This window comes from Lontra canadensis, unplaced genomic scaffold, assembly GCF_010015895.1.
Source record: "Lontra canadensis isolate GAN:19392208 unplaced genomic scaffold, GSC_riverotter_1.0 scaffold18, whole genome shotgun sequence".
Taxonomy (NCBI): Eukaryota; Metazoa; Chordata; class Mammalia; order Carnivora; family Mustelidae; genus Lontra; species Lontra canadensis.
The window spans coordinates 819,035-846,146 of NW_022631012.1; the positions used below are offsets into that span (position 1 = coordinate 819,035).

The 27,112-nt window shown below is 37.7% G+C and overlaps 1 protein-coding gene across 1 annotated transcript in view; it reads left to right on the top strand.

The window, feature by feature from the left end:
• The window catches only part of ABCA12 (ATP binding cassette subfamily A member 12), a 175,685-nt gene that overhangs the window by 125,139 nt on the left and 23,434 nt on the right, over window positions 1-27,112 (top strand). Inside the window, exons 24-39 of the mRNA XM_032859864.1 lie at window positions 2,422-2,751; window positions 3,804-3,873; window positions 3,962-4,096; window positions 5,505-5,660; window positions 6,581-6,767; window positions 9,073-9,291; window positions 10,462-10,658; window positions 11,464-11,624; window positions 13,048-13,284; window positions 13,805-13,955; window positions 16,342-16,594; window positions 17,208-17,294; window positions 18,085-18,178; window positions 21,047-21,174; window positions 23,893-23,980; window positions 25,712-25,817. Of these exons, the coding sequence (XP_032715755.1) occupies window positions 2,422-2,751; window positions 3,804-3,873; window positions 3,962-4,096; window positions 5,505-5,660; window positions 6,581-6,767; window positions 9,073-9,291; window positions 10,462-10,658; window positions 11,464-11,624; window positions 13,048-13,284; window positions 13,805-13,955; window positions 16,342-16,594; window positions 17,208-17,294; window positions 18,085-18,178; window positions 21,047-21,174; window positions 23,893-23,980; window positions 25,712-25,817 (2,599 nt within the window). The remainder of the gene's footprint in view (window positions 1-2,421; window positions 2,752-3,803; window positions 3,874-3,961; window positions 4,097-5,504; window positions 5,661-6,580; window positions 6,768-9,072; window positions 9,292-10,461; window positions 10,659-11,463; window positions 11,625-13,047; window positions 13,285-13,804; window positions 13,956-16,341; window positions 16,595-17,207; window positions 17,295-18,084; window positions 18,179-21,046; window positions 21,175-23,892; window positions 23,981-25,711; window positions 25,818-27,112) is intronic.

Sequence of the window (27,112 nt, forward strand, 5' to 3'; positions counted from 1 at the left end):
GTGATTCTTTGATTGCAGACCTGGCACTTGACGTATGTCACTCTGAGGAGCATCTAACAACATCCAGAAACCATAGCCAGACGTTCTCTGTGGGCCATCTTCCATCAGCAAGTTTGGTCTTATTTATTATAACGAAGTTGGCAGTGAATCTGGATAATTTATGGTTGACTTACATGCTCTCATTGCTCTTTCTTTTTATGAATAACAGCTGTTCTCCTCGTGGCATAAAATCCTGAAGTTTCACACTCAGGTTTCATGTTAGAATGTTAAATAGTGAATACTTTCGGGAGCACCTCAGTCCATTTCAGTAAGAAGCAATGATCATTCTCCAACTTTTACCAACTCTCGGGAGTAGGAAACTGATCTTGAGTCTTGAAAACTTCAGAATTAAAACTTCAGAATAAACACCTTTAGTCTGGTCTTCAGGTTTGCCAGATTATCTTTTAATAAGGCTATGAATGGAGAGTTTTCTAGATATGTAAGTGTTTTATATAACAGCTATCAATTGCTGGAAAGGAGAACATGTTTGTATACACCAAGTCACCTTTATTTCATGTCCTTGATAGTGTCCTAGATATTTCATACCCACTTTGTGAAATATATTGACATTATCTCCTGTTGACACATGCTGCTGTTGGAGAGAAGGTATTTTTTGCATAAGGTGCATGAAATTAGATGGTGAGTATTAGCTTTGGAGTAGTCATGGAGGTCTCCTAACTTCCTAGTTAATTATAAACTCAGTTAAATCTCAAACAGGAAAGGCAAATAAAAAGAGTTAACGTATCATGATCATATTTGAACAGGCAAGTGTCTCTGAAATGCAGTCATCAAACATGACACAGTAATTTTCTCAAATGGGCTGAGGAGCAAAGAGAAAATTTCGAAAATAAGACCTGTGAGATATTTTCTCATTCCAAAGTGTAATTTTGTTTTCAATGATAGATGCGTAGCAACTGGAGGAAAACTTCCATAGTGTATCTTTGCTCCATGCTGGTCTTTCTTTCTTTCTTTCTTTCTTTTCTTTCTTTCTTTCTTTTTTTTTTTTTTTTTTTACTTTGACCCACACTTCCATTCCTATGGAAACATAAGTTGAGTCTTTACTGCAAAGGGCGGAAGGCCTGGGAGGAGAGAAGCAGTAAGGAGGGAGGAGGGTGAGGAAGAGGGCAAAGTTAAGAGGAAAAGTCACAGGCTTTTTCTTAGTGGTGATTAGCTTAAGGCCCACAGCTTAGACTGTTGGCAGTCAGGTAGCTGTTTCCATGGTAACAAGAGGAGCAGCAAAGTTATCAAAATGTGATAAGTTGCAAAGGCAGAAAGTAAAATTCACTATTTTATGTGTAGAGCAAAAGATTCAGCACATTCCTTTTTTTTTTTTTTTCCCTAGACAAGTTAGTTTTAAAGAAGGAAGACATTGAAAAGCCTTGATTTTACCCAAGATACTGGATTATAAAGCTGTTAGTGGAGCATTTCTTTTCTTCTTTTTAAAAATAGACTGATTCGTAAGCTTAGTACTAATCATGTATTGTAAAACTAGAAACCAGGATATCCAGGTTCCCCTGAAGTGCAACATGTCACCAAATGCAAGACAATGAAGATCCAGGGGAATTTAGATCTTCCAGAGTCCCTTTGAGTTAACGCTCAAACACATCATGCTGGTCTGTTTTTCTACCTTGGTGGAATGCCTTGACCCCTGGGGATATCACTGAGTTATTAAAGAATATAAATTGGGAGAGAGGTATAGATGATCTCAGATACATGAGTTCATTTTGGGTGCATGAATGCCTTTTCGGAAAAAAAATGACAAACTGCCCTAAATTCCCAGTGATCTTAAGGATGGGTAAACTTCAAAGGCAGAAAGTCTCCCTTCAAAATTTCCGTGTTTAAATTCTTAGGAGTCAGGTTTATTCTGTTTCTCTCAAGAACAAGAGTACTGATGGTGTTGTCCATCAATGTTTTGTTTAAAAAAATGGAGTTTTATTATCTCGTTCCTACACCAAATTTGAAATAAACCAAGTTTTTCTATGAGCTTGAAATACTCATGACTGTACAAATGTCAAACTCATGTTGTAAAATTCTGCAGGAGACACCATAAATTTTGATAATCTATTCTAAACTAATTTAATCTGGATACATCAGTTAGATACTAGTTATAAAATGAAACTGGAGAAAAAAAGAACCTCACCATCCAAATCATCCATCATACTGGGGCATTCTGAAAGCATATCATTTAAAATGGGCTCATACACATCGTCATATTAATTTTACATAGCAAGCATGGACAAATCCTTAACTTAAGAAAATCATTAAGATGTCTAGTTCCGTATATATGTAGAATCTCATGGGCATTTTGTCATGGTGCAGAAATAATTGCTATTTGAGAGAATATCAGCTCAAAAACTGGCTAACGCTTTTTCCTTTTTGCAGTACATGAAGATGATGGGTGTGAACTCTTGCAGCCACTTTTTTGCCTGGCTTATAGAGAGCATTGGATTTTTACTGGTGACCATCGTCATCCTCATCATTATACTCAAATTTGGTGATATTCTTCCTAAAACAAATGGGTTCATTTTGTTCCTGTATTTTTCGGACTATAGCTTCTCAGTTATTGCCATGAGCTATCTTATCAGTGTCTTCTTCAATAATACCAACATTGCAGCCCTTATTGGAAGTCTCATCTACATCATTGCTTTTTTTCCATTTATTGTTCTAATTACAGTGGAGAATGAGTTGAGCTATGTAATAAAAGTATTCATGGTGAGTCAATTGTCACAACTGAATGGCCAGGGTGGGATAAGAATTGATTCTTCTTACGTTTTTAGACTCTTTAAAGTTCATTTATCTAACTGTAAAGTTATGTGATTGCAAAATAATCTTAGCTGTCCTAATGTATACTGTACATTATATTATTGTATACTGTATGAGCATAAAACAATGAAAAAGAGACTTTTCTTAACAGCACGTCTGTTACAAAATAATTTCTGAAAAAAAAGAGTACATTTTTAACAATCATTAAAAATTCTGACTTCTTCTCTCATCCAGGTCCTTAAATATCTTAAAACCTTTATTACTGGAGTTATTCTCCTATATGAGTAATTTTCATGGTTTTCATAACATACAATATTACTTATAGGCATAAAGACAAATGCAGTGACAGTATATAATAAATTTTGATTGATTATATTTTTCTGCCTGTTTCAATTCAAAACTATTGAATTAATTTAAGCAATTTAATGAAATCATTAAGAATACTTTGAAAATTGGAAAGCAGGAAAATAAATCTCACTGAGAGTCATATTGAAACTTTGATGTTTATGGTTATGTGTTAAATAACTTTCATTTAATATTGACTACTTTGGGTTAAAACATTAAATTTCTAATGTGTTGCATTATATGTCTTCAGTCAATTCATAGTTTAGTATATTTTCATTCATAGTTCTATTACCTGTAATCAATTTATGAAGTAAAAACATCTTCTGGCTCCTATTTATTTGATTTTAGTCTTAACATTGTACTACCCTGTAATTACCTGGTTTATAAATTGCTAAGCAACATACCAGGTGCAGATATATAGTTTGGATTTTTGACAGATATTTTTCAAGTTGTGATTTCCCTGCTTTTGTGTTCTGCTATTCCTCTTCTCTTCCTTCAGGGTGGTAGTAGGCTTGGTAAGGGACCTCTGTATTTTTAAATATGCTTAGAGAGTTAGTGTTTATTTTACCTATATAAAGTCCAAAGTTTTAAGTATGTTTGGATCCCTCTTGTACAAAATCTATAAGAACTGTTATTGCTGTTTATTTTCTTCACAGAGTCTGCTGTCCCCAACAGCATTCAGTTATGCAAGTCAGTACATTGCAAGATATGAGGAGCAAGGCATTGGTAGGCTCGCTTCCTTTAAAACTGGGTTTTAGCATTCACGATTGCAGTATGTGTCACAGGAGAATAAATACATGTGTTCACTTTTTAGGTCTTCAGTGGGAAAATATGTATAGTTCCCCAGTTCAGGATGACACCACTTCATTTGGCTGGCTGTGCTGTCTAATCCTAGCTGACTCTTTCATTTATTTCCTTATTGCTTGGTATGTCAGGAATGTGTTCCCAGGTATGATCATACTTCCTACAGATATATTTTTCTATAGTTTTCATAATTATAGATCAATTAATATATATTTTATATTATTTGATTTGCCATATATAGTCTCAGAAGAAAACAACAACAGCTTAAATCCCAGAACTAACCATAATTTTCCAGGATGAGATAATGCACTGGTGAATTCTTTCTCTTAAGTTTCCTTTATTTATTTTATCTTATTATTTAAATTTTAGTTAAAATACAGTGCAGTATTGGTTTTAGGTATAAAATTCAGTGATTCATCACTTACATAAAACACCCAGGGTTCATCCCAACAAGTGCCCTCCTTAATACCCATCACCCATCTAGTTCATCTCCCGCCCACCTCCCTCCATCAACCCTGTTTGTTCTCTATTGTTAAGAGTCTCTTAGAGTTTGCTTCCCTCTCTCCTTTTTTTTCACTCCCTTCCCATATGTTCATCTGTTTTGTTTCTTAAATTCCACATGTGAGTTATATCATATGGTCTTTGGCTTTTTCTGACTAACTTATTTCACTTAGTACAATATACTCTAGCTCTGTCCACACCATTGCAAATGGCAAGATTTCATTCTTTTTGATGGCTGAGTAATATTCCATCATGTATGTGTACCACAACTTCTTTATCCATTCATCAGTTGATGGACAACTGGGCTTTCTCTATAGTTTGGGTCTTGTTAATAATCTGATGTTCCTTTAAAGGATGGAGTGGATTAAGAAGCGTGGAATCCAGTCTTTTCAAATGGGCTTTTGAGATGTGATAAAGCAAAACCCAGGTCTCTTAATTCTAAGGAGAATTTACTAAATTCTAATGGAAAACAGTAGTTGGGTCCCCCATCCTAGGTCTCAAGTAGTCATCACTTTTAACATGCTTGGGAGCTTTTCCATTCAGCCATATTGATATTTGTACATTTTCCTGATGTTCTAAATGAATAAAAGAGTATTGTTCCATTTATATAAGATTTTTATAAAAGACAAATATGTAAAAATAGAAAGCAAATCAGTGATTGTCTGAAACTTGGGGTAGAAGCAGGTGTTGTCTATAAATGGTCATGAGAAAACTTTTCGAAGCTATAATGTATAAATGGTGGTTCTAATGCATGGATGGTAATAATGGTTGCACAACTTTATATTTACTAAAAATCATCTGTGCCTACACTTACTGTGATGAGTAAATTTTATGCCATGTAATTATACCTTAATGAAGCTGTTTTTAAAAAAGAATAAAAGAGAGCTTATCGTTTTTGCTTTACTTTGGAAACAGACTACGTTTTAGGTTGATACAGGTGAAAAAAATGAAAATACTTTCTGAACCATATATAATGTTCTGTTGTTTAGTTTCTGATGTTTCATGTTAACAGTCAACTAATACTTACTCTTTCTAATACATTTTCATTACAGGTACATATGGCATGGCAGCTCCATGGTATTTTCCAGTCCTTCCTTCCTATTGGAAGGAGCGATTTGGATGTACAGAAGTGAAGCATGAGAAAAGCAATGGCCTTATGTTTACTAATATCATGATGCAGAACACCAACCCATCTGCTAGTAAGACAAGTAGGTCGACAACAAGCATTATTATGACAGAAGTGATATAAAATTTACATGACTAGTGATTTTAATTAGGTTTTTCTAAATGGCAAAATCATCATCCTTTTAGTCATGGATGAATATGTCTACACACATGTGTTTAGACTCTTACAGAGATTAAATTGTGGCTTTTTCTGGGCTCATTAGCTCAGTTGGTTAACATATGGAGCTAATTAGGCCAAGATTGTAGATCGTTTGTGGTCCAGTTAGACACACACATAGAAAAATTTTGATCCTTGGCCACAGTCTACACCTCTAACTCCAGCCATCTGTCACTAGTCAAAAAGAGTAACCAAGTTACAAGTACAAATAATTTATCATAACCCATCACCAACACTGGACACAAACAGTTGAAAGCTCATGACTTACTGACATAGGGTAAGTAGTGCCATCTTTGCAAAGTAATTGTGACCCATATCTGTGGTCTATTTGTGATGCCTGAAGCACATGTAGATAGTAATCAATGATGGGGAATCTATAAACCACAGATCTGAGCTGGCCTTGTCACTATAAAATCACACCTTGTAGACACTTCTTCCATAAGTTGGTGTTATCTTTTCTGATCAGAGAAATAAGACTTAGACTGTCTTTTTAATATTTGAGATCTGTTGAATAAAGGAGAATTCATTATTATGACGCTGTATTCTAGGACCACCTGTTCTGACAGAAGGGTGAAATCACCCTTAAAGAACGCAGTTCCTCACTCTCATTCATTCTTTAACCAGATGAGAAGGAAGCTGAAGATAACAGATCATTTGTTTCCAGAATTATTTTTACCTAGAGGACTGTATTGTTTTAGTCTTCAGTTTTTAATTAAGGAAAAGTCTAGCTCTAGCTACATTTTCCTCCTTTGTGAGCTTATAACTCGTCTCTTGATTTCCCTCCAGGTCCTGAGTGCATATTTCCCTCCAACATTGAGCCTGAACCTAAAGATCTCACAGTTGGGGTTGCCCTGCATGGGGTCACAAAGATGTATGGCTCGAAAATTGCTGTTGATAACCTCAATCTGAACTTTTATGAAGGACACATTACTTCATTGCTGGGGCCCAATGGAGCCGGGAAAACTACTACAATGTATGTTATTTTTTGAACACTTATTGTTGTGGAAGCATATTACTTAATATTTGCTCACCTCTTTCATAAAGAAAAATGTTACTAAATCTCCCAGATGGGTTAAGGTAGCTCAGATCGTTTACTGTAGAATGGAGTCTAAATCATATGTCCCAACCTGTGAGCTCAAAGGCCTGATCAGACCCACCCAGTATTACTTAAAATGCTTAACTCCGTGCCAATATTTTAAAATGGACAAATGTCCCAATAAAAAGAAATGTTCTTGACATTCTTGGATAATAAGAAGCTCTGGCAACATTGGGTCCATGGTCCTAGGTAGGAACAATTGGTTGGGGCTTATGGTGACTGTTCTCTTAAAGGAGACATCTGCTTTCTGATTTATTCCTGTTCCCCACAAATCTGCACTGTCTCATATGCCCAGTCTGTTCCATTTATTTGCATTTCTATTCTGGCCCATGTATAATTTTGAGTTTACACACTCTGCTATAAACACACTCAGCCCCAGCTGCTTCTTGCCTTGATTCATGAAGAAAGAAAAGAATCACCAGCCTTCAGATATAGGTCTGAAAGGCTAGGAGCAGTATAAGGGATTCTTTCTGACTCTTCATTTAACTAGCATTTTCCTGTGTCCAAAAGGAGAAGAGATTCAAATGTTTTTAAAGTGACATACTTTTGAATTGTTTTGCGACTCACCGCCAGTGCTCCACATGGCTTCACTGGAAGTCAGCGCTAAGATGCTGGGGCTGCCCTGGCCCTTCCTTGAGAAAGTGTCAGTTGCTGGATATCCTATTTAGTAGCATCCTAAGTAAGCTCAGTGACTGCCAAAATATATTTAAATTAATTTTTCTTTTGTAAATAAGAGGGGACAAGGGAAAGTCATGAAATGAGTGAATGGGCAGCTGCTCTTATTTATATGGCCTGTTTAAATCCAAAGTTGGCTTTCTAGGGGCGCCTGGGTGGGTTAAGCCGCTGCCTTTGGCTCAGGTCATGATCTCAGGGTCCTGGGATCGAGTCCCGCATCGGGCTTTCTGCTCAGCAGGGAGCCTGCTTCTCTCTCTCTCTCTCTCTCTCTCTCTCTGCCTGCCTCTCTGTCTACTTGTGATCTCTCTCTGTCAAATCAATAAATAAAATCTTTAAAAAAAAAAAAGTTGGCTTTCTAGGGAGCATACAATGCTTAGAAGCAGGATTTCTAATAGGCAATAAGAAACCAGTGAAGAAAAGCGATGGAGAAGGCTTTTGAAGAGGATGTAATTTTAGCTGAAAAAGTCTCAATTTTGTTCTTCTGAATATAAAGAATGAAGTATATTGTTTGTAGTTCAGTGTGCTTTTATGGGAAGAATTGCATATAATATCCATGCCCTATTTAGTCCAGGTAGTCATTTAAGGTTTGTTAGGCCCATGGTACAAGGTACTCGTTAGGTACTGAGAGAGAGAGAGTGGTGAGAAAATGGGTCCTTGGCCAGACTCGTGGAGCTTACATTTTACTGGAAAAAAGGGATATTAAATGGTTGCCTGGTTTACTAACCATCTGAAAAGTGATGAGCAATCGTCTGATAAGGTAGAGAATAATCAAGTGTAGAGAAAGGGACTGAAGGTGACGTGGTTCACATGGGAAAGCTAGTTAAGAGATATGTGGTCGCGAGAAAGTGGTGGTGTGGCTTGTGCTGTGGTGTGGCTGGGAAAATGGGACATACGGGTTGAGGTGGAAAACAGAGATAGGAGGAGGATACAAACACAGCTTCTGGATCCCAGGCTTGTGCAACCAATGTATAGATTTATCATATAGTAAAAGAGGAACATCAGTGGAGACCCGGGTTTGAGAGGAAAGATCCTGAATTAAGTTTTAACACGTTGAGTTTGAGGATCCTGTAAGGCATCTCATGGAGAGATGTTACTGTCTGTTGGATGTTTAGTGCAAACTTGGAACTTAGTGATGAGGTCTTGGCTAGAGTTAAAAATTTGAGACTCCATGACCTAGAGATGCCATCAGATGCCAGGGAAGTGCGTGAGTTTGCTCAAGTCCGCTCAAGAGCGTACTTGCGATTAAAGTGCCCGACAGTGCTACCAAGGCCCCATCCGCATCATTGTCACTGGGTAGTGACTGGGTAGTGTTTCTGTAAGGTTCTAAATAATTAAAAGTTAAAAATAATTTAATGTTTGTTCCCATTTAATATCATTTTATTTTATAGCTTGAGCTTACCTGAGGAAATACACTGTAATATTGTTTGCTAATTACTGAGATACATTTAGCCCTAAGATCTAGCTTAAATGCTTGGTTGACACCTAATTATCAGTTCTTCATTTTCAGCTCCATGTTGACTGGGCTGTTTGGGGCGTCAGCAGGTACCATCTTTGTTTATGGGAAAGATCTCAAAACAGACCTCCACACTGTGCGGAAGAACATGGGGGTCTGCATGCAGCACGACGTCTTGTTCAGTTACCTCACTACCAAGGAGCACCTGCTCTTATATGGCTCCATCAAAGTTCCTCACTGGACTAACAAGCAGCTGCATGAAGAAGTAAAAAGGTCAGTTATAGCAGCAACAAGGATATGAGTTGGTAGCACCTATCAAAAAGAGGTCGACCTGTGGTGATAATGACAATAGGAACATTTGGTCACAAAACAATTGGTTTTCAGTTTTTCTCCTCTTCTGGTATCGTATACATTTTACGTCAGTTTCTTCACCAGCCGGTTATACTCAAACTTTAGAACTCTCTCCATCTCAGGCTACCTTATTGCCCTAAATCCTCTGTTTCTACTGGCTACTCTACTGGGCCAAGCCTCCTAACTGGACACCTGGCTTCTCCTCTCCCTTATACAGTTTATCCTTCAAAGAGCAGCCAGGGTGACCTTTTTAAATGGCAGATCAGACCATATAACTCCAGGGTTCAAAGCCCTTTATGACTTCCCACCACACTCAGTGTCGAACTCTGTAATGTCCTTGTCAAGGCCAAGAGGTCCTACATGCCTGCTCCGTCTCACTTCCCTTGTCATTTCCTTCTATTCTAACCCCGTTCACTGTGCTCTGGGCACACTGACCAAGTCATAGGCTGGCTTATGATCCGGCCACAGGGCTTCTCGTTTCCTCTACTTAGAGCAGCCTTCCCCAGACAGCCATTTGACTCACTCCTTTACTTTCCTGGTCTTTGATCAAATGTCACCTTCTCTGAGGGGATAACCATATATAAAATAGATGCTTAAAATAGCACACCCCAGGCACTCCTTATCTTATGTACCCTGCTTTGTGTATTTTTATTGCACTTGTCACCACCTGGCAAATTATAAACTTACTTGGAAATACGTTTCTCAACTGAATTTTATCTGCATCCCTCCTGATACATACACACGCTAGAGCCTAATCTCCTTATGGGTAGGAATATTATCTTTTCACTGCTTTCCTCCAGCACCTAAAACATGGTCTGGCACAAAACAGACAGGCCCTCCGTAAATATCTTTCAAAGAAACAAATTAAAATATGAGCCATATATTTTATGTTTTCTGGGTATTAACTTTGCACCTCCAACTAGATGACAAACAATAAGAAAACTATGTCACAAATCCTCAATAGTGTATTGTACCTCGCTGAGCATGTAATAGTTGCTTAGTAAAAACCTATTACTTAAAGTGCTTATTTATTTTTTTCAATATTCAGATATTTTATCTGTCCAAAATAACCACCATATATTATTTTTGAAGGACGCTCAAAGATACCGGACTATATAGCCATCGTCATAAGAGAGTTGGAACATTGTCAGGAGGAATGAAGAGGAAGTTATCCATATCTATAGCCCTTATCGGGGGATCACGGGTAGTCATTTTGGATGAACCATCCACTGGAGTTGACCCATGTTCTCGCCGAAGCATATGGGATGTGATATCCAAGAACAAAACTGGTATGAGTACTTTCTTACAACGTCTGCACCCAACAGCGAACAGTTGTAATTTTGCCCTCTGGGGTGCATGCAGCCAAGTTTATACCTTTTCTGTTTCGAAGCTCCATTAAAGAGTCTCAGATGAGGTCTTCCCCTTCCCAAATCTTCTCTTCCCACCACTAAATTACTGGGTCCGTTACTGAATATCCATGTAGCTGAGCCTAGTGAGTTGAGCACTTCACTGGCCTTTCTGAGAGCTCGCACGTTTGATCAAAGGCCCGAATTCTGCCTCCAGGAGCTTAGAATCTAATTAGAGGTACCAAACATACACAAACGAAAATAAACTGAAAACAGACTAAACAAGTGCTAACAGGATGTGAAGCAAAGAAGCAATCAGAGTAGAGTGGATTAATCAGAGAGGAATATTCAGAAAGTCTTTAAAATTGTTGCTTCTTCATAGTGCAGAAAGTGGGGGAGAGAGACAGAAACAGACACAGAGGAAAAATGATAATGAAGACAGGGCAGCAGACGAAGGAAGGAGTTGCTCACACACACACCCCCTAAATGATGGACATTCAGCCATACGGCACCATAAAGGTGTATTCGCTGCCGACGTGTAAGGAAACAGCCCTAGATGTTCAGTAACACGTCTTCTGAATTTCTCTTTGTTTATTTTTGAAAGTTCCTTCTGGTCAGTTTTTCAGTTAGCTCATAAAACGTGCCTCTTCTCCTCATAAATCACAGGACTTACTTGTGCTAACTCTGTAGATCTCAGGAACTGCATCTTCATTTTTCATTCTTGGTTGCTCTGCTCTGTGTTTTCAAGCCAGAACAATCATTCTGTCGACGCACCACTTGGACGAAGCTGAAGTGCTGAGTGACCGCATCGCCTTCCTGGAGCAGGGCGGGCTGCGCTGCTGTGGGTCACCGTTTTACCTCAAGGAAGCATTTGGTGATGGGTATCACCTCACGCTCACCAAGAAAAAGGTTTGTAAGAGAGAAAATAGACCTCATTATAGGGTCATGAGTTACTTTTTGTGTGAAATGGAGGCAGAATCTCTCCAATTTTATTAGTTGCTAAAATTCATTATTAATATGTTAGTTTCATGTCTCTCAAACTGGAGGGAGCATCGGAACACCTGGAGGTCCTGGTTAAACCCAGATTTCTGGCCTCACCCCAGAAGTCTCTGGTTCAGTAGATCTTAGAGTAGGTCCAGAATGGAGTATATTTCTAATAAGGGCCCAGGTGATGCTGATGCTCCTGGTCTAGGATCTCACAACAAGAATTAGAGCACTAGGTTTTTACCTTAGGATATAGATCTTTTTTTTTTTTTTTTTTAAGAAGGTCTATAGCCTAAGGTTACTGATGGAGGATCAGCCTTTTAGTTTCCATAGCATTTCAGTTTATAAGGCTAAAAATTAGGGTTTTTTTTTTTTGCATTAAAACAAATAGAATATGCATTTGTGTATGTATCTTCTGATCAGTACCCCTCAAGTGGCAATGTGAAGACTAACTCAGGCCAGCGGTGCCTTAACATCCTTGAAGAACAACAGTGCTGACTAAGAACCCCTGTAGCACTTAAAAATATCATATGATTATCAGTACTGTGCAAGATGTGTATGCTATTAGGTAGGCTTTGACTACAGTCACTTATTTTACATCTGAACATCCTGATGTGACTTCGAAATAAAAAGCAGTTTATTGTTATATTCACTAATTCATTAAGATATGTATGTATTAGGTGTGTATTATGACTTAGTGTGTGCCCAAGGCACTGTTCTAGACCCTGTGGATACAGCAGCGAACTGATGATATTGAAATCTCTACCCTCGTGGAGTTTATATTCTGATAGAGTGTGGGGAATTCAGTAATACTGTTGTTAAGTATATTATTAAGTATGTCAGCAGGTGGTAAATGCTGTGGGTGGAAATAAAGCAGAAGAGGGAGAACAGGGAATGCGGAGTGGTGCCATTTTACATAGGGTGGGAAGAGAAGGGTCTCTGAGAAGATGACAGTTGAGCAGGTGTTGGGGCTTGGGGGAGAAGGAGCCATGTCACTATCTAGGGCAAAGGAATAATTGAGAGGGCCCCAAGGAGGGTGTGCCTGCGTTGACAACACTCCGACAACATGAGGAGGCTGCTGTGGCTGGAGTAGAGCAGATAAGAGGCAGGGAGTAGTGGGCAGGGAGGCTGGAGAAGAGATAGGGGCAAGTGGGATAATGAAGGCAATAGAACAGTGATGTGGACAAAGCTCTAGGGGTCCCCGTGGGACAGGGAGCCATTGGAGGAAGGATATGTCATCTGACTCAGGGCTGAGTGGCCTGAAAGAGTCTCACCACCCTCTGAGGAGGGCCCTTGGTGCCACCAGAGTGTGAGGACAAGGGGTGGTAACTTCTGGTGTTGTCCCTAGAGCCCGAATCTAAGTGCAAATACAACATGTGACACGATGGCCGTGACAGCAATGATCCAGTCACACCTCCCTGAAGCCTACCTCAAGGAGGACATCGGGGGAGAGCTGGTGTATGTGCTTCCTCCATTTAGCACCAAAGTCTCAGGAGCCTACCTGTCACTCCTGAGGGCGCTGGACAATGGCATGGGGGACCTCAACATCGGATGCTACGGCATTTCAGACACCACCGTGGAAGAGGTGCGTTTCTTTTCTTAGAGCTGATACAACTTGCTGTTCCCTGAGAATAAATATGAACAGTTCTTTAAAAAGAGAGAAGAAATATTTTAAACAAACATTTCACAAAATCAAAAAATCTTAAAACTATCTCAGTACCATTCTTATGTAAGATTGACTTCTGAAAACAAACATGTTTATCCAGTTAGAGAACATGTCTCTTTAACATACCAAAATGTTTACTTGGGGGGTGGTGTGAGGGAAGACTGAAACAGGGGAAGGGGGTTAAGAGAAACGAACTTCCAGATATAAAATAAATAAGTCACAGAAATGAAAAGTACAGCATAGGGGCTATAGTCAATAATATTGTAACAAAATGGTATGGTTAAAAGAATGTTCACTCAAAGTCACTGTCAGGAATACTCAAAGTCACACTTATTTGTCTCAATAAATGTGATAAAAATTCAAAATAAGAATTGAGCTTAGAAAGTAGAAAGGACATGCATGTTTTATGTTAATGAAGTGTTCTGGCTTCTCTTTCTAGGTCTTTCTGAACTTGACTAAAGAGTCACAAAAAAATAGCAGTATGAGTCTTGAGCATTTGACACAAAAGAAAATTGGAAATTCCAGTACCAACGGCATCTCAACTCCTGATGATTTATCTGTGAGCAGCAGCAATTTCACAGACAGAGATGGTATAAATCTAATGTGCATATTATACTTAATTCCTATAAATGGCATAAATGAGACAATTACAGGGCAACAATTCAGGTTCACATATTCTTTCTAAATACAAAAAGAATAAAGAAATACAGACTTTCTTTTTTTTTAATATACCAAGTATTTTTTAAATGAAATCAAATTCTCTATTTCAAAAATATTTTGAAGAACGTGAAAGAAGGTGCTTGTGATGGTAGTGGTGCGTACTTCTTATACCCACTGGAAGTCATTTTCTAGATGTTACTTACTACCGTTCCAGATTTGTGTTCAGCAAGTTAAAATCCTTCCTATAATTGGTGCTGTCCAACAGTGGACAAAGTTGCCTCGTGAGATAGCTGACTCACTGCTGTTAAACATATTCAACAAAGGAGTCATCGAAAAAAACTTATAAAAAAAGAGTCATCACTCTTTCTGGGGCCTCACTGGAAAACATGTCTAATCTTTCTGTCCTGTGAACAGTCAGGTGCTGAGAATATTCAGGCTCTGAGAAAATGCTTTGGGGGAGGGTCTCAGATTTGAAGAAGTCAGACTCCATGGCTAAGAACCCATAATAATGGGTCACCCCCCCCAACACACACACTCTCAATTCTTCACACAAGATATGCTTAAAAAAATCGTGCTTCTTGATATGACTTTGAGGAATTGGGCTCTTTTGAAAATAACTTTTATCCTCTCTTACTCTCTTTCTGACGGTTAATTTATGCTTCTAGAAACACTATTTACTTAAGGAAGCATATAGTAAAATGATACATAAATTATGGAATAGTCATTTCAACAGTTTGCTTAACTTGGAAAAAATCTCTACGAACAGAACTTTTAATTAAACATTTGCCTGGCTCTGAAACTTAGAAAAGATCATCTCTGATGTTTGCATAGTTCTGGAATTTGGGAGTCTCATTTGTCCTCTGCCATATTCCTCATTTATCATCTTTTGGGGAATATAATTGTCGAGCCCATGGAATTGAGGACTTTGATTAGAAAGTGGTCATCTCCTTCAGGAAGTAAATGTTATATATTTGCGTCTGGATTTGTCTTTTAATTTGAAACTATTCTTCAGTCAAAATGTTTCCCTCATTGACATTATCTTTTAGAAAGCACATTTGCTCCATTTGATACACCTGTAAGTCATCCACATGTAATTTCTCAAGAAACAGAAAAGCATACTAATTAACTTAAAATATTCAGCTCCTTCTACAATTCCCCTTTGCAGAGATATGAGTTTGCATTTAAACTTGTTCACTCTGTTTAATTGGAATTCATTTTAAATTAAGCAGCTTTGTATTTTTCCTTATCAGCTAAATGAAGATCATGATTTTTTGTGCTGAATAATTTGTGATGGAGAATTAAAAATATCCACAGAGTTGGCGGTCATCTTATCACATGTAGAGGAGTGCTCAGCGGCAGGCCCTCGGAGAGAATGTTATATTTTTAGGGAGGGCTATGGATGATCAGTTCTAAGAGCACCACTGAGGAAGCAGCAGTTTATGGCCTCCACAGCTCCTCTTATGCTCAAAAGTCAGGGAATTTTTCTCTGCACCTGAAGAACATTTCAGAGGGGTAGGGGGAGTATAGACATTTTTTTCCAGTGAGTTCTTTTTTGTGTCTCTACTGGTAAAAATGGAGTTTTGAAATGCCATATATAATCAGTCCAAATTTTAAAGAGAATGTAATGAATGAGTGTTTGAATTAGAATCACACTTTGGAGGAGAGCCTTTTCTTTTCTCCAAGTGTAAGTTGAATTAACGGGACCTCCCATTAGAATGAGAGCCAATTAGACTTACAATCACTATGTTACCCACAGCAGGAATGAGTTTTTAGACTAGACAGATGTTTTGGATGCCCTTTACCTTTTTTTTTTAAATTGAAGTTGTGGTTGTATTAGTTTATGTCGTATTAGTTTCAGGTGTTCGTTTCTGTTTATCTTACTTGAATTCAGTCTCTTGATAGAATCTATCTCCTGAGTTATCAGTAATTAGCAATACATACTGAGCAGGCATTGAGACTTTGGAGATCTGGGACAATATTCACTTACCAAATTGTGGATCTCTCCCTTTGACTTGTAAAACAGCTGTGTATATAACAACACTAATATTTTATATATAGTGATTTATAATTTGAAAAGCACTTTTACATACAATTCTATGACTTGGAGAGGCTCAGGCCCAATGTTTAGAAAGAAAGAGTTGAACCTCATATCAGAACATTTAAAATACAAGCTATTCCTACCACATCACATTATACCATCCAGCCATGGTTTTTGAAGTTACCTTGTTAACGTGATTTATTGGTGTTTCCCAGAACAATATCAATCCTCTCTTTCTCTCTCTCTTTCTCTCCACCCCACCCCCTTTTTTAATTCAGACAAAATCTTGACGAGGGGAGAGAGGTTGGGTGGTTTTGATCTGTTACTGAAGAAGGTCATGGCCATCCTCATTAAGAGGTTCCACCACACCCGCAGGAACTGGAAGGGTCTCATTGCTCAGGTTATCCTCCCCATCGTCTTTGTCACCACTGCCATGGGCCTTGGCACACTGAGAAATTCTAGCAACAGTTATCCAGAGATCCAGATCTCCCCGTCTCTCTACGGTACCTCTGAACAGACAGCCTTCTATGCGTAAGTTTCTGTCCTTTGAAATGTCTCCCCGGTGCCTCCAGAAGTGCGGCTGCGCCTCCGTGACTGCTTGCAATGCTGAAGAATAAGGAATTATGAGGCAATGCACCCGATTCTGCCAAAGGAATGGAGAGTGTTGATTTATTGCAACATGACATTTCTGTTGCCAACAATAACTTTTTAAGAGTTTCTGTGTTTGTCTGAAAGTAAACATCATAGGCCTTTATTTTTAATGAGTAGACTTTAATCAAGAAAGCCAGGCTAGGTGTGGCTCCTCAATCTGTTGTAATATATAGCAAATCACTTTTTATTAGCCTCAGAAATACTGGATAGTAAGGTTGGAATTCCACAAAATACGGTATTAACATATATACAGTAGATGATCACAAAATGTATGTGATGGTTAGGAAAATAACAAGGCAGCCAAAGAGAGACATGTGCTGATTTTTTTCCATGATAATTTTTTTTTCTTCCTGATACTGAGTCTTTCTCGGGTTTTTAAGAAGACTATCTCATAGACAGTGTATTTTATTTTTCCAAATTATTCATAAGCATGATTTTCATATGAAAGAGTTGTGGAGGATCAAGAATTTGTTCCTGTCCTTTACAATTACAGGAATTCTCACCCAAGCACACAAGGCCTAGTCTCAGCACTGTGGAGCTTCCCTGGCATCGACAATGTGTGTTTGAACATCAGTGATCCGTAAGTTGTTCTTGGAGTTTGTCTTTTTCTGTTTGTTTTTTTTTTTTCTTTTTTCCTTTCTCTTTGACACTCCAGTTTGTCTGTATACATGTGCATGCATGGATGCCCCTGAGAGAGATCTATATTGAACAGATTTTCTCTCTCCCCTCTAGTTCATTCCTGGCTATGCTGTGCTGTATTACTAAATATTAGGGACTTAATAATTTGTAGAGTTCTCTCATGTACGTGTTTTCCCTTTAACAATCATAACAACCCTGTGAATTATTAATCCCATTTTTAAGATGGAGAAACTGAGACTCATGCAGACTGAGATACTTGTCTAAAAACAATCTAGACTGTAAGTTGTGCAACTAAAACTAAGACGCAAGTCTTCAGACTCGAATTCGTCTTTGTGCTATGTAGTATTGCCTATTCAAACTTCCAAGATGTTACATGGTGCCTGTGAACCTGACACTGGTGCGTTACTTGGCTAAAGTATTCCCTTCCCATCAAAGGACAGGATGAAAGAGCAGAAAAGAAAGGGGTCAAAAAAGCCCCATCCTGCCACGTTATAACAGTTCAGTGAGCTTTGGTTTCAGCACTCTTCTATCAATAAGCACTCTCTCTTATCCCCCGTAAAATGTCAAATCATTTGGAAATGGTAGTGTAATGTATATTTGAGTTACGAAAAATCCAGCAAACTGTACCTAAGACTGTACACTTGAATTTAATACTAAATACTCACTTATATGCTCATTCATAACCATTAGAACACACACATACCTCACTTTAATATCATTTTTACTTGCAGAAGGTGTTTAAAGGAAGATAGTCTGGGAAAATGGAACACCAGTGGGGAGCCTATCACTAATTTTGGTGTTTGCTCCTGCTCAGAAAATATCCAGGTAAGATGGAATTCCATTTCAGTGAAGTAGGAAAAAGAAAGGAATAAATATTGAAACTTGAAAGATCTATCCAGGTTACCAAAGAGTCAGTATAATTTCATTTTATGGAAGCTAGTAGCTCAGAGATGTGGAGCAGGGCAGCTCAAAAATATTGCCTTTGAACTTCAGGTCACTGTTTTAAATCCATCTCAGAACAAATTTCCTAAGGCAGGTAATTCTATGACAGTCTTTGTAGAAACCTACTAAAAATGAATTTTTGGTCTCAGTTCAGTTCTAACCAGGAAGCTCTATGTTTCAGACAACAAAGCCACCATAACTGTCATATTTGAAAACAGAGTAAGACTGCCCATTTGATGGTCAGCTATGAAGTCAGTAATGTGTAAGTCCAGAACAGAACTCCATTTGTCTCTAAGAAGCACCTTCAGCATGCAGGAAAAATTGACATCCTGATAGAAACAGAAAAGATTATCCAACCATCCCTTATGCCGTCTGTCTTTTATAGATACACACCTTACTTTTCTGGGCCTATCAATTCAGCATACTTCTAAGAAAACTGAATTCACAGGGGAAATGAAAGATTGAAGAGAATAAGTGACTGTAAGCTTCTGAGAGTGACTGTGTGGTCAACTTACTTCCCCATAGGAGAGGAATCTAGCAATATTTTCTCAATAGCATTGTGTCATTGAACCTTGAACTCTTTGTACAGTATTTTGGAATGGAAATGTTCTCCATAAATGCAACCTATTTTTGTGTTCTTACGCAAGACAGTTACTAACAATAAAAACTGGGATCCCACGAGCATCTTCTGGGATCCTTGCATATTCCAATACCAGCATTACCCAGTACTCAAAGAGTTTTCTAATCCCTCATTTAATCTGACTAATTTCTGGAATTCTTCATGTATTTTCTGTAGTTCACAGTAAGAGTCAACTAACAGTACTAAGTTAGAACCTAGATAAATTTCATTAATCAAAGAAAAAATGAGAGAGAGAGAGAGAGAGTAAGCCAAAGCAAGAAACAGACTTTTTAACTATAGAACAATCCGATGGTCACCAGAGGGGATGGGGTGGGGAATGGGTGAAATAGGTGTTGATTGCGCTTGCTGTGTTGAGCAGACAGTGATGTATGGAACTGTTGAATCACTATATTGTATGCCTGAAACTAATATAACATTGCATACTAACAAACCAGAATTAAAATAAAAACTTTATATATAAATAAATCACCAAATACGTATATATGAAAGTACCTACTAACGCTGAAGATAAACATAAACTACGGGATCAACAATTCCATTTGTATTATACTCCCATCGGAAGTGTGATCATGTTCACCAAGAGGCATATACTAGATATTCATAGCAATACTATTTGTAATAGCCACTCAGATTCCCACCAGTAGAGTGGATCAATCAAATGTGATATATTTTCACATTGGAATCTGTATACAGCAAAAAGGAACGTTTGATCTACAACTACGCACATCATATGGAGGATTCTCACGAGTGAATAATGACTGGAAAAAAGCCAAATAGAAGAGAGTATATATAATACGATTCTATTTTTATAAAGTATAAAACCAGGCAAAACTATTCAGAGCTGGATGCTTTGGGAGTGGTAGTGACTGGAAGTAAGCTTGAGGAGGGGCCTTCTCTGGTACTTGCACTGTTAGCCGGTTTCTGGTTACATGGGTGTGTTCGGTTTGTCAGAATGCATCAGGCTATATTATATGTGCTTTTCTGTACATACAATTCAACAGAAGACTAAAGCTAAATGATTACATTGTATACGTAAGGGTGTCTCTAATTGTGGAACCAGTAACTTCCTTCAAATGTGATCTAAATGTTGACCCAACTTGACGTAAGGTGAAATTCAGCATTCATTTTGTAGAGTATTCTGCAACTTTATGTCTCAGTACATGTAAGGTTGTGCTAAAATGTGGTACTAGCCTCGGGCTCTGGGGCATCATGTGAAGGAATGGAAGGAAAAACTGGAAAAATGCTAGGCTTCTCCCAAACTAAAATTCATGTCAGAGAAGCGTGGGAAGCTTCAGTGAAAAGTAAGGAAGTGCAGAAAGCTTATGAGCCTAAAAATAAGTGGTGAAAACTAAGATCTGGGGTTGGTTGATAGTAATGTACCGATACATTTAATTTTGACAACTATACAATGGCAGTAATGCAAGATGCTAACAATGGGAAGAACGGGTGAAGGGTGTACAGGGACTCTCTGTATTACATTTGCAGTATCCATACATGTGCATGTAGAAATATGTAGCAACTGTGCAATATATGCCAACTTTATTTCGGAATAACTGTGCATTTACATATGTAAAGATTAGATTTAGATTTACTTAACATAAAGTTATAAGGATTTAGATATATGTAAACTGGAGCTCTGACACTCAGCTTTCGTAACTTGATGTTACAGCACAAACTCCTCCACTGCTGTCAACTGAGAACTTACGTCCCTTAGTGTCATCTTTTCAATTCTGGGAAAACATTTTTTTCTTTCTTGTGAATTATTGAGGGAATTTTGATTTATCTTAGAATTTAATGTTATTCTCCTTGCATATCAAACTTGGTAGTACAGTGAAAAGAAAATTGCACGTTGGTTAGTTAACTTGTATTCTTTTTGGCTTCAAGTAAGTCCTAAACATGTGTGTGTGTTCTATAGAAATAATAACTTCTCTGATTTTTTGGAATAGGAAGATGTCTTCCTTTTCAAAGCTCTTTAGAGTAAGAAGACCGTCTTACCGCACTCTACCTGTTGCAGCAATAGACGGATCACGAGACTGAAGCTTCTTCATGTTGTCTATTTGGTTTGCAAAGCATTGATCAGAAATAACTTAATTTTTAACTTTACTTTTCAGGAGTGTCCTAAATTTAACTATTCTCCACCTCATAGAAGAACTTACTCTTCTCAAATAATTTACAACCTCACTGGGCACCGCTTGGAAAATTATCTTATATCAACTGCTAATGAGTTTATGCAAAAAAGGTAAAAATATTCTATAATATATTAATTTAGCATATCTTGATTTCAAATTTTAATGACAACTGCCTTCTGAACTTGAGACAATAGATGAAAATTTCTGGAGCACCTAGGTCGTTGAGTCAGTTAAGTGTCTGACTCGGTTTCGGTTCAGGTCGTGATCTTGGGGTCTTGAGATGAAGCCCTGTGTCAGTCTCCCCACTCAGCAGGGAGTCTGCTTCCCTTCCTCTCCCTCTTCCTCTTCCTCTGCTCCTCGCCCCTGTTAATGCTTTCTCTCTCTTTAAAATAAATACATCTTTTTAAAAAAATAGATGAAAATTTCTATTGATTATTTATGTGGTTAAATTCTCTATTTTATCAAAACAGTCTTATGTATGAAAATCTTTTTAAAAAATAATAATCTCCTCAAATAAGACTCATTTTAAGAAATTAAAAAGCACTGGGGTTGTTTTAGGCTGCAAAAATGTATTGTTAAACTTGTACATATCTTTTTCTTCTTGAGGCAAAAATGTTCTTGACTAGATTACACCAGTTTGGAGAGGGTTTTTTTTTGTTGTTGTTGTTGTTTTGTTTTCTCTATTCCACATCCCTAGGATCATGGCCTGAACTGAAGGCAGACACTTAACGGACTGAGCCACCCAGGCATCCCCAGTTTGGAGAGTTTTAAGGCATAGCTTTAGGTGACAATTGGCCTTAGTTCCAATATAAATATCTCAAGTTTAGGGATAAAATGTGTCTATGTATAACAAGGCCACAGGCTCATACCAAAGCCACCCAAATGTTTGCATGGATGTGAGGTTGGTAGGCTTTTATTTGGGATACCGTGGATGGACCTGGAAGTCACTCAGTATGCTAAGTGAAATAAGCCAGACACAGAAAGGCAAACACTGCGTGATCCCACTTGCATGTGGGATCTGAAATAGCCAAACTCATAGAGGCAGAGAGTAGAATGGTGGTTGTCAGGGTCTAGGGGTTGCAAGAAATGGGGAAATGTTGGTCAAGGGCTACAAAGGCTCAGTTATGCAAGATTAGAATAGATTCTGGAGAGCTAATCTATAGCAATGTGACTATACTTAACAATACTTTATTGTATACTTGAAGTTTGCTAAGAGGATGGATCTTAAGAGCTCTCACATGCAAGGCCTGTGTGTGCACACAAAAAGAAAATGTGTGAGCTGATGGATATTTTAATTAGTTTGATTATGATTATTTCACACTATATACATATATCAAGATATCAAGTTGTATACTTGTCAGTTTGTCAGTCAAATAAACCTGGAGGAGGGGCAGTTAGTCATTTTGCAAATAGCTGCTGTTTCCTCCTTTCCTCTATCTCTTCCCTCTTATTTCTCAGTGTGCACAAATGATTAATGCTCACTGTAAAATAATTAGAAACTGCATATAAGCAGAAATAAAAAGGAATTTCTCTCTGTCCAGATAAAACCACTATTGATTGTTTATCCTTACAAAAATTTTCTAGACACAGATACATGTAAATATTTTCAACAGAATGAGGTTTATTATAAACATTTCTAAAACCTGCTTTTTTTTTTTTAAAGGTTTTTATTTATTTATTTGACAGAGATCACAAGTAGGCAGAGAGGTAGGCAGAGAGGCAGGCAGAGAGAGAGGGAGAGGGAAGCAGGCTCCCTGCTGAGCTGAGAGCTTGATGGGGGACTCAACCCCAGGACCCTGAGATCATGACCCGAGCCAAAGGCAGCGGCTTAACCCACTGAGCCACCCAGGCACGCCCTAAAACCTGCTTTTAAAAGAATAAACAGTATACTGTAGTGTTCTTTGCATTTCAGAAATACAGCTCCATAGCATCACATTTAGGATGATAGTCACCAGAGGATTAATCTAGTGTGACTGCACCATGGTTTAGTTAACAAACCTAACTTGGGACATGTTAATTAATCCATTCTTAAAATTACTGTTTGGATTTTTAAATCTACTTTTTATTTTTAAGAGACTATGAACTGATGAGTACCAGCCAATTATAGAGGCACAATTCACCTTCAAATGCCCAGGAAGAGAAAAAGTATAGCACCAGGGGACAAGCTAGGAGGAAAAGTCTGGAAAATCCAAGAAACAGAGCCGTTTGAAAAAAGATGAGAACTGATCTTATATCACTTTAGTGTTAAATTATTTCTTTAGGGACGCCTGGGTGGCTCAGTTCGCTAAGTGGCTGCCTTCGGCTCAGGTCGTGATCCCAGGGTGCTAGGATAGAGTCCTACATCCGGCTCCTGGCTCAGCAGAGAGCTTGCTTCTCCCTTCCACTCTGCCTGCTGCTCTCCCTACTTGTACTCTCCCTCTCTGTTAAATGGATAAATAAAACCTTAAAAAATTCTTTAAAATAAAAAAACCCCACTTCTTTAAAAAGGATTTTTAAGGGCTGAAATATTGTAATTTTTGAGATGGTGTGTGATCCAGTTAAGTTGAAGGAATTGGTTAGATTACATATCACTTATTTTCAGAATGATTACCCCACATTTGCAATTGTTTAAAAGGACTTTTTATTTCTAGTTACAATGTACACTTTAGATTAAAATTATGATAAAAGAAATCAATAAAAATGTGAAATATTTTCCAGGCAGTATTTATTTTATACTTGTAATGTGCTCCTAGTGGAAAGAAAACATCGAGCCCTTGGTTAAACAATTTAGGTCCATTTATGAATATTTTTTCCATTAAAACAAATATAAATTTTGTTATTCTATACAGGTATGGAGGTTGGAGTTTTGGGTTGCCTTTGACTAAAGACCTTCGTTTTGATATAACAGAAGTTCCTGCCAATAGAACACTTGCTAAGGTAAATTATAACCTTTCTTCTGGGATGTCATACAAATGAGAATGTGAACTTGAAATGCCCAAGCATGAGCATGAGGCGAAAACAAAACATGGGTGCAATTAATTTGAGAAGCTGTTTGGCGTAATGCTTTCCCTGCAGCACTAGCCTTCCAATCTTATGTATTTACCCCAGGGAAACATGGATACATAAGCACCAGGGTACATATATAAAAATGTACGTAGTAGTGTTTCTCATATTAGCTGAAAACACAACCACAAATGTCCATATACAGTAGAATAAATGAATTGTTCTGTATTCGTTCTATAGAACTTTCAGCAGTGCAATGAGCTCAGTTCCATACAAGCAGGTGAATATCTCAAAGATTACTATTAAGCAAAAGAAAAAACAAAAAGAAACACTTAACTGTGATTGTATTTACCATAAACTTTAAGAGTAGGCAAAACTCAACTATATTGTTTATGGAGAGTATTGTGATTTTGAGGGACACAGAAAATCCTGGAGAAGATGCTCTGGAGGCTGGCAATTTTTGTTTCTCAACTTGAGTGATGGTTCAGTGTGGGTACTCCTTTTATAATTTTTGATTAAATAGTACATTAATGTTTTATGCTTATTTCTTTAGGTGTATGTCATATATGGTTATCCTTGATTCTCACAGAGCATGGATACTTAACAGAATTTGATGGAGATAAATATCCCTATTGGCTTTCCTTTTTTTCCAACTAGATCATACCTATGCTTTGAAATAAGCTAGAATCCCAGAATCACACATATATGATCTATAGGAATCTTGGAAATTTTAAACTGTCTTCCTCATATATCTCATTTGGTAGTAAGTGACATATACAGACTTGGGGGAAGTGGAGAGACTAACACTTATTTAGTAACTGTGATAAGCCAAGCACTAGTGTCACCTGTTACACAAACTAACCGATTACATCCTCACAACGTTCCTGTGAGAGAGAGATTATGGGGCCTATTTTAACCAATTTTCGTAAGGTCATATAGAAAGTAGACAGTAGAGTTGGAGATTTGAATACCCTTCCCCCACCATTTGTTCCTTTTCTTCCTCTCTCCACACACACAGTAAACATTCTTGCATAAACAAAGAGTTCTAATATTAAATAACTTCTCTCTTGTGATTTTAAATTATCAGCTGGGTTTCTTGAATTGAAATACAACAGTATTTTAAAACCTTTTTTTTTTTTTAACAGAAAAGGTAAAGTAACTCACTTCTGTGTGGTTTATAACTAGGAATGGAAAGTTAGTGTGGGAATTTCCAGGTTATGTCTTGTTGCTAAGGACACAGTGTGTGTGTATGTATTTAAACTTTGTACAGCCTGGCCTAGATGCTGTTTGTTGTTGTTATAATTACTGAGGATATCTTAGCTCTAGTCCCAGAATCCCTATACACTAGCCACAGAGATGGAGATATTAATGATTTCTCCAGTTTATTTCAAGTTTGCCTGTAGAGAAGGTACAGAATAACTAATAACTTACTGCCATCACACAGGGGGAAAAATGTTTTTCCCATTCTCTGCCCACTTCTAAATTGGAGACATAGAGGTGTGTGGTCAACACTCTGGGGAGTGGTTCTAATCTTCCAAGATAAAACAAGTTATTGGGAAATTGGTGCTCTTCTTTTAAATAAAAATTCTGTGGGCTGTCAGATGCAAAGGCAGCCTAATCTCTTTGAACAAAATACTGATCTTGCCTCCTTTTGGAATTTAACAGGTATGGTATGATCCAGAAGGCTATCACTCCCTTCCAGCTTACCTCAACAGCTTGAATAATTTCCTCCTACGAGTTAACATGTCAAAATACGATGCTGCCCGACACGGTAAAGTTACTTATGCAGAAGCTTCTTATATTGCAACTTTTGCCTCTGTCCATATAAAAATGCATGGTAGAGCCTGTTTCCTCCAGGTATTTTATGGTATCTAAATCACAGATCTTTAAAAGGAGTCTGAAAGTAGTAACTACCACCAGATGGAACATTCTGAGTAACCTCCTTAACTTCAGGTTAATTTAGCTTCCTCATTTATTGAGTCAGGATAATAATGCTTAATGTCATCCTTGTTGCTGCTCTCATGTCTAGTAGTTATTACTCATAGGAAAACATTTTATTACTATTTACTTGTATATAGGCTAAGAAATCAAAAATACTTAAATGTTAATAATTCTAAACACGAAGCCAGAACTTTCAAACTAAAAAGTTCTACACATGACCCAAACTGTTACCATTAATTGAGCACTTACCATATGATATGTGCTTTATATGAAATATTACTAATCCTTACAAACAGCCTTTCAGGATGAATATTCTTGGTCTCTGCTATTATTTCTCTAGGGCTTGGAAATGAGATTTGAAGCCAGGTCTGTCTGACTCCTGCCTCTTCATTTTTCCAATACTTCTCTGGACTCATGTCTCCTTCCATTGGATTTCCCAGGAGGCATCCACATAGTTTTCAAAACAGGGTTTGAGATTTGAAAGAGACTGACTTACTTTTTTCAAACTCAAATTACTGTTCATCAAACCATTTCATCTTGTTAAGCCTGCTCAAATTATTTTCCGTACTGATCCTAAAAATTAATAATAGTAAAGATGGAGAAAAATGAGTAACCTATTTGCTGGCCAAGACTGAGTTTCTAGATGAATAAACAGGCCAACAAATAGCCTGCTAAGTAGAAAAATAGACACAACATACCTTTCAGAAATGCCAGCATCTATTTTCTTTCATCTCCTTCCTGTTGGGCAGAATAGTGTGTGCTGGATATTCTGGTGATTGGAGAAGTAAATTATAGAGTCAGATACTCATCCTAGCAAGAGAATCTTTCAGTCTTTATTTTAGAGACAACAGTATTTTTTTCCCAACTGCTTTGGCATTTTCCTAGCGGAGGAACCGTGAACAAAATAAGACTGATAGATGGTCCTTAGATCTAGAGCATCAATAAAGGGCATAGTCAAAAGTGGCAAATTAAATTAAATGCTGACCAAACCTGGATGGGTTTAGTATAACCTGGTTTGAAATACGATTGAACACTTGACTTTTGGTAGGATGTCCTCATCAGAACAAAAGATATTTGTTTCTGTGACAGATAGCGAAAGTGTAAGAGCTGTAGAAATGCTAAGTA